The sequence below is a fragment of the Protobothrops mucrosquamatus genome, unplaced genomic scaffold, assembly GCF_001527695.2.
Source record: "Protobothrops mucrosquamatus isolate PMUCROS unplaced genomic scaffold, P.Mucros_1.0 scaffold56, whole genome shotgun sequence".
Lineage (NCBI taxonomy): Eukaryota > Metazoa > Chordata > Lepidosauria > Squamata > Viperidae > Protobothrops > Protobothrops mucrosquamatus.
This window is the reverse complement of record NW_015386436.1, coordinates 215,627-223,965: the sequence shown is the minus strand read 5'-3', so window position 1 is coordinate 223,965 and position 8,339 is coordinate 215,627. Positions and strand designations below refer to the sequence as shown.

Sequence of the window (8,339 nt, the reverse complement as noted above, 5' to 3'; positions counted from 1 at the left end):
ACATCATCACACAAATGATGTAAGCCATGACAGCACAACTCATATGATGTCATTCAGCTCTGTGAATGCTCTGCGTGCAGTTCTGTGTCTGGAATGTAGTCGCGTGTTCCTCAGCTTTGGAATCTAGAGTTCAACTGCCAGAATTCCCAGCGATGGCCATGCTTGCTGGGGAATTCTGGGAGTTTGTCCAGCCAGGCAGGGGAAGGCTGCCATTCACGCAGAGGAGAGGTGAGCATTGCTACTTTCCCTAGCAAGCTCAACATTGATCTGTGGTCAGTATGACCGGCAGGCAGCTGGCCTCCTCAGACAGCGCCTGCCGATGTGGTAATCTGGGCAGGGCTCCTTGCCACACATAAAGGGCAATCCAAACCCAGGTGGGAGCCAGAGAACTGCCTGGCACAGGGACAATTTCAACACCAGCAGAGTGCCTTGGCTTTGCATAACAAGGTGACCCAACATTCCTGTCCCACCATTCCTGCTGGGGGCCTTGCATGAACATCATGCACATACACACAACTTAACACAACAAACTAGGATTTAAATCATTCAATTTAAAAGATCTCCTAATCAAAAATGACTCAAAACCTAAAGCAAATTATCTTACCATGGAAAAACAACAAGGATTGGCCTATTGGCAAACAATCTGTGAGTAAATTAATAATTTCCAAGCATACCTAGTTTGGGCCAGGCTGAACATCACCATAAGCCAGAATTCAATAATCTGGTGTCATGGCCTGGAAGTCATGGTAAACAAGCCATCACTTGAAGCTTGGTGAAAGATTTAACTGGACCTTTGGCATGAGATGCCAATGGGAGCTATCCTGTGGTCCAGTAAACATCAGATTGATCAAGGTAAGCCCAAATTCAAGGTACAGGGAGTTGGTGGATCCCTTAACTGGATCTCTTGAGGTTGCATCCTTGCAGGGGACACCACTTTATAGATGGGAATCCAGGATAGAGATCACTCTTGTTTCTGACCATATTAATCTGTGGTTTCTGATAGTCAATTTATCTGTTGGCTAAAAGTTTATCCTGGAAACATAGACTTGAACATAGAATAACAGAGTTGGAAAGGACCTTGGAGGTCATCTAGTCCACCTCCCTGCACAAGCAGGAGAATCTATACCATTCTAGACAAACCTCCAGTGATGGAGCACCCATAACATCTGAAGGCAAGGCATTCCACTGGTTGATTGTTCTCACCGTTAGGAAAGTTTTCCTTAATTCTAGGTTGTTTCTCTCCTTCATTAGTTTCTATCCCTCAAAAGAATCCCTTAAAATAAAGACAATTCGATCTCTGAGTCAAACTCAATATGGGAATCTAGCACAATATTAATCTGCTGTTTCTGATAATCAACTTATCTGTTGGATGGCCTGCTAAATCCATCAATAGCCCTTGTACAGCCTTTATGGAAAAACATAAAATGCAGAAGTCCTGCTGATTTTAGCAAAGTTGTACCAGATGTTGATTTAACACCCACATTCTAGAATTTGAACAGAAGAGCTAGTCAAAATTTTCCACAGTTGTATAAAAGAAGACCCCAATTTTCCCAACTTACAAAAACCAAACTTAGCCTCTGGCTTCATGACTGTTCTATGCATCCTCTGCATAACAAAACCCTTTGTGCTATTTTCTTGCTACCCCCTTTCTAGGGTTATCTTAAACAAAGCATTTATTGTAATTGGGATGTGTCTACACAGAACCTTTCCCTGGAAAAGAAATGGTTACTATGCCATGATTTCAAGGCTTATCTCTGCCGTGAATTGACATGATGGAGCTCTGGGAAAGTCCTGCACCCTTCCCTGAATGTGGGGGTGGATGTGGTAAACCTCAAAGTTGCATATGCAAAGCACTTCCGTAGCATTTCAGCACAAGGGGGGGGGGGGAATCCACAAGCTTCTTCTCTCTGGAAGGCTTGAAGGCCACAGTAGCAAATGGGTAAGTACACTTTGTTCAAGCCTCAGTAAAGGACTATTAAGGATATTATCATATGATATTAATTTCAGAAGAAGTGCTAGCTTCTCCTCCAGAATCACCTTCCCAACCTAATAAGCTTAAAGAAGATCCATAGATTACCCATAAGTGCCTGGACAAACCCTCTGCTACTGAGGGACAGAAGAAGACCGTCCACGAGGAGGGGAGAAGAGACAATAGGAACACATCATGGCAAGAAGGGGATTTGTCCAACCTCAGTGACTGCACAGCTCTCACTGAACTCGGGAGACTTTTGCAAGCTCATGTTCCACACTGCAAAGAGCGTCAACTGGTGATGAATTATTCCAAAACCAGGATTAATGTGCTTGCCAGAAGGTCTAAAAACTGCTCCTGTACTGAGCTTTGCATTGTGCAAGTCTCATCCTTTAAACATGTAGGGGAGGCATTTCATGCCTAAGGCAGCTGAAGGGCACAAAGCTGCCAAGCTGCCTTAAGTGTGCCAAAAAGCTCAAGGCCACTTTGTGGTTCTATGGATGGGTGAGAACAGCAAGTTGCTTCCCAGCAGTGCTCAAGTTATCTCAGGTAAGTCTCTGCTTGGACCATTTTCTGCTTGACCTCCTGGAAGTGGTTGTCACGGGTTCTTTTAAAAATACCCAAGTCGGTGGGCTCCAAAACACCAAAGAGCCAACACAACCACATAAGTCCCTAGGTAACGCACTACACACAAGCACTCAAAGACTAGCATTCAGTGCACGCTACTCCATTCTTTTCCACTTTTACTACACCTCCTTCTACTGCTCCCCCCCAAGATGAAGTTGGCCCACGGGGGGGGGGCCCTCTGGACAGCAGCTTCTGTGGTTCCTTGCCATCTGCTGCATTTGTTGCCAATGCACACAAACTGTTACGACTGGAATACTTCCCCCTCTTAATCCAACAACACTTCAAAGCAGTGAGGATGAAATGTTTATTTGGACAATTCAAATTTCCTGAAAAAATGCTTAGAGCCCGTTGCTATTGTAGAACTTTGTGCAAAAGTTGTTGGTGTAAACGGCACACGCTGCATTAGAGTGGAAAGAGCCACGCCAGCTAAGCCTCATGCATTTCTGCATCTAAAACTTCCCAAAGTTCTCCAATCACCCTGGACACCCAGCAGATCTGTGACTTTTAGCTTCCAACCTACTTAGCAACAATTATATTGAGTGAGGATTCTGGAAATCCACAAGTCCAGAGGGTACTCAAATCATGGATGGACACATTGAACTGTACAGCGACTGACCACTCTAGCTTTATAATATTCACAGGCCAGGATAATATTCTTCTCAATAATTGCTAGGAAATTCAAATGCAGGAAGTAATTTTCATCAATACCTTGTTTGGAGGCTTTTTGAAGGCATCAAAACTGGTTGCTGTGGAAACAGATGGCTGATAATCTAAACTGGGGCTTCAGTCTGATCTGCAGAGGTTGTTTAGAACACAGAATAATTGTGTTGGAAGGATCCTTGGAGGTCTTCTACTCCAACCCCCTGCTCAAGCAGGAGACTCTATGCTATTTCAGACAAAGGGCTGTCCAGCTTCTTTTTGAAAGCCTCCAGTGATGGAGCACCCACAACTTCAAGCTATTCCACTGGTTGATTGCTCTCTCCTTTAGGAATTTTCTCCTTAGTTCTAGGTTGCTTCTCTCCTTAGTTAATTTCCATCCATTGTTTCTTGCCTTGCCTTTTGGTGCTTTGGAAAACAGGTTGGCCCCCTTTTCTTTGTGGCAGCCCCTCAAATATTGGAACATACCGGTGGCTATCAGGTCACCCCTAGTAATCCTTTTCACTAGACTAGACACGCCCAATTCCAGCAACCATTCTTCGTATGCTTTAGCCTCCAATCCTTTAATCATCTTTGTTGCTCTTCTCTGCATTATTTCCAGTGCCTCAACATCTTTTTAATATTGTGTTGACCAAACCTGGATGCAGTATTCCAAGTGTGGTCTTACTAAGGATTTGTAAAGCCTTTATCTTATTATTTATCTTTATCTTATTATTTATCTTTTATCTTATTTCTGAAATGTACCTTTTTGGTGCTGCCTTCCTTAAGAGTTGACTTTGCTTCTTCCTGTAGAAGTGGATATTCTTGAAGGAAAAATCAACACGAAACAACTTTGAGACCCAATGCTCTAACATGTACTCCTGATACAAACTGATTCGCCTTGATTTACATCTGTAATTAAGTTCAGAATTATGGTGGTAAGCCATGGTAGTCATTAAGCGGGTCACCATGTGAGCATGCCTGATTGTGTGAACTTTTTTGGGGGTGGTCATTAAGTTGAATGCAGGAGTCGATAGGCAAATGTTACAGTTGTGAGGCAAATCCATTTTATCCAATGGACATTTTTGGCCAGAAATTGGAAGCAAATGCCAGAAATCAAAGTCAAAAATCCCAGTCCCGTGCCTGTGGGACACTGTAAATTGCCCTAACTTTGAGCCAGCCCCCCCCCCGAATGTGATCATGTGACCGGGTTGGGTGCAGCCGCCGGAACGCTGAACACTGAAAGTTCCTTTCGGGGGGTCCCTTGCAAACTCAGACGGCTGCTCAAGGATCGGACTATCTCTACTCTTCCCGCAGTCTTGATGGAAACATTTCAGAAATCTAACATTTTAATAACAGGAGAGATGATTTTGCTCACCTGCTCTCTCCTTACTATACAAATTGAGCAAATACGCTCCAAAACCGTTGTTCAGGCAATGCCTTCTTCCTAGGGCCAACTCAATGTTCAGAAAAGGCATTCAGGTGTTTGAACATCCCTGGCCTTCTCATCAGACCCGGTGCTAAAAAGCTAAGTTGTGGGGGGAGGCGAGTGGCAGGAAGATTGAAGAAAGGTTTGACTAGATGCTGAAGCCTGAAGCCTGCAGCATTATTCCCATGGCACATCCTCATCTTCTTTCACTTGCTGTAATTCTTAAAAATTCACTGCAAGTTCTACTTTTAACACAGACATTTCATCAGAGGCCTGATTATTCCACCGTGATTACCTAACTGCACAAGTCAACAGACGGACTCTGCAGAATGGGTTACGCCAGTGTAGCAAGAGGGCCCTTGACTGCCTTCCAGAATTTATTTTTTTAAGTATCTGTATTCATAAAGAATTCCACTCTAATCCATCATTCTTTTATATAAGTACAGAAGTAGCACAATTTTCCGGCACAGCGATGAAACTACAGGACGTGGAAGATGCCAGGAGCAAAATGCCAGGCAACGCGCAGCTCGTGGTTCAACCTGTTGCAAGAAATTCAGCCAAGACCTTAGCTTCTTCTCCGAACCCAGCCCTCCCTTTTATGCCGTAAAACGGGTTATGTGTCTGGGCAGAGCTGAAAGGGCAGCAAAGGCTCGGAACACAAGAATGGTGGGAACGAAAGCAACAGCAGGCACATTTCCCACCAGGGTGAGCCTTTAGCATAAGGAAAGAGGCTTTGGAAGACCACAAAAAAAATATCTGTACCTGCAAGGTGGAATGGAAAATTTTCCTGTCCTTGGAAAGGTTTTCATACAAACCAGGGTCTCCCCTCGTCAATTCACACAGCAGCCCTTCTGGAGCAGATGCTTTGGCACAAGCCAATCCACGGGGACTTGCCACCTGCGGAGGGCATTTTCACCACTGAGCGAAAAGTCAGCATCAGTTTTACACAACGTTCCAGGAAGCTCTGGAGGGCTGTGAAAAGTATCAGCCGGGGAGCTCTGGGCAGGCCGTTCAAGAGAAGGACCTCTTGAAAAAGAAGAGAGCTTTCTTGAGAAGAGTTTGCACAAGACCCAGAGAGCTGCCTGGTGTGAGGGTTGGGAAGAAGGACCTGGAGGCCACAAGTTCAGATCCTTCTCAACCTTCAAACTCACCGAGAGTGAGGTGGGGCAGGTCACTTCCCTGCCTTGTTGGGAGAGAATAAATCAGAAGGAGGCAGAGCTGGGAACGTTGCCTTGAGCTCCAGAAGGAGAGGAGGAGAGAGCTCTAATGCGAGTATGAGGAAATTGGGGTTTTCTCATCCAAGCTGTGGCTCAGAGGCATGCCAGCTCTCTCCCCCCGTCCCTTCTGGAGAATTCAAACCCAGATGAGCTTCTGTAGAAAAGCTCCCCCTCCCCAAACAAATAAACTGGCACTACCGAAGAACAATGAGTGGAGGGGAGGGGGAGATGGATTACTCCTCAGCCATAAATGCCCCTGATTTTGAGTCAGGTCTCTCTGCAAAAGGCACTTTCTGCCCAGCGAGACTCTCAGCCCTGAGAAGCCTGCAACCCTGCCTGGACGCCTTTCAAACAAGAAACATTTTCAGCACTGCCCCCCCCCCCCGACCTCCTGGCCTCCCATCTCCCTGGCTGGCCCGAACAACAGATGCCCCTTTGTGTGAGCCACCGTCCCTCCTCAGTCACTCCGACAGCCAAGATTCACATTTACAGAGCGCTGGGAAAGCAAAAGGCAGGGACGAAAACAAACAAGCCTTCTGGGCCGAATGCTGAGAACTCTCCCCTGCCGCTAAGGAGAGGAGGCCACCCGGTCGAAAGAGGAAAAGCAGAGGAGCAAGGAGCCCAGGCCCCTTCCACGAGCAAACACTGACGATGGAGCACCAAACTGAAACGCCAGACTCAAAACTGTTTCTGGAAGAACCACTCAATGTTTGTGTTTTTTGCTCACACGCGTGAACTGGAGCGATCACACTCGGCTATAAGAACCCAGAATGAAGGGCCAAAATAAGTGATGAGGAAACCGCTTGGCCAGCCAAGCGATCCCCACCCTGTCCAGCTTAGGCCAACTGCCTTCTCCGTTCCCGCCCCAGGGGAGTTCCGAGGGGATCGTCTCCCGTGGGTGGCTGCTCTGGGAGGCCTTTGCGCAGCCCGCAGCAGGAGAGGAGAGGAGAGGAGAAAGACCCCTGCGATTCTTCCGGCAAGGAAGGAAGATGTGCGGGAACTCCCTGAGCAGAGACCTCCTAGCAATGGAGGCCAAGGAGAGTCGGCCGAGGGGTCAGGCACAGCGCAAGTCCGCCGGCACCTCTGCCCCACTTCCACCGATCTCCCAGACAGCTCAGCCAGACCCCTGGGGCGCTTTGCAGACAGGGCCGGAAGCCAGCAGAGGCTGCTCATCAGGCGGACCCCCAGCCGACGATCCCCAGGAACCGAGCCCCCTGGAAGCACGGGACGCCCCCAGCCCAGGTCCTGGCAAGGTGTTTGCCCTTCTTCCATCAACCTGGGATCTGCCTGCTCTTGCCTGCGAGAGCCAGGCAGGTCGTGGTCGCTTCTGACCAAGCTGCTCCAGCGTCAATCAGGGTTAAAACTTTCGGGGAGGAGTCGAGCTGGCTTCCCGGAAGGGCCCGGGTGCTAAGTAGGTGTTGAACGGAAAGAAGAGCTGGGGAGCAGTTGGCAGGATGATGCCTTCTTGCCAGCCGTTAGCCTCATTTGCTGGCCTCTTTATTTCGTAGAGGCCAATAATTGCCATTGCTGCACTGTTTTGCTTCGGCACAAACACCATCGGAAGCGGTGCAGATTTGGAATAAATGTAAAGCAAAGCAAAGCAAAGCGGGAATAAGTGAATGCGATGACGAGAGAACATTTTCACATTTACGGTGGTGGGTTTTTTTTTTTTACATTCTGTTTTCTTCGTCCCTATTTCTACTGCCGGCCAGCACGCGAATCGCGGAGGGGGGGGGGCGGCCGGGCGCCTCTCCATCCTCCGCGAAACTTTCACAGCCTCCTTCTCTCCCCCCCCCCCAATTACAGCCCCCCCCGCCTTCTTCCCAGCGCTGCCGGCGTCCGTGCCTGAGCCAGCCCGGGGGCGGCGGGGATGCTCGCGGCGCCCGCAGGCGCTCTCCGCCGGAGACCCCGGCCGGGGCCCGCCCGCGAGAAGCTTCCCCGCCGGGGTCCCGCGGGGGCGGCCCGCGCCCAGAACAAAGGCGGCGCCCCGGCCGGAGGGTCTCCCGGGGGGGTGGGGGGTCTCCCGGGGGCGGGGGCTGCCCTACCTGGGGATGGTGACGCACTTGGTGGCGGCGCTCTGCGTGGTGACGGCCTTCTCCAGCTCGTCCAGCTGCCCGCTCTTCTTCAGCTTCTTCACCAGGCTCTTCACCGCCTTCTCGCTCCACTTCTCCTCCTGCCCGCTCTGCTCGCCCTTCTTCCAGCCCAGCAGCCGCTTCACGATGGGCGGCGTGAAGGGCAGGATGGACGACATGGCCGGCGCGGGGAGGCCGGGACTGGAGAGCCCCGCCGCCTTCCCCCGGCGGCGCCGAGCCCTCGCCCACCGGGCGCCCCGGCTCTCTCCCCGGCTCGGGCGGGCGGGCGGCGCGGGGCCAGGCGCGGCCGGGCTCGGCCCGGGACAAAGCGGAGGACGCCGCCGCCAACTTTTCGCCGACTTCGCCCAACGCGCCTCTCGCGGCGGCTC

General features: G+C 49.9%; 1 protein-coding gene across 2 annotated transcripts in view; it reads right to left on the bottom strand.

Annotated features, from left to right (window-relative positions):
• Nucleotides 1-8,129, bottom strand: part of SMAD3 (SMAD family member 3) — a 49,353-nt gene extending 41,224 nt beyond the window's left edge. For both annotated transcript variants that reach the window (XM_015811892.1, XM_015811893.1), the window contains exon 1: nt 7,924-8,129. In XM_015811892.1, the coding sequence (XP_015667378.1) occupies nt 7,924-8,129 (206 nt within the window). The remainder of the gene's footprint in view (nt 1-7,923) is intronic.
• Nucleotides 8,130-8,339: the final 210 nt, after the last annotated feature.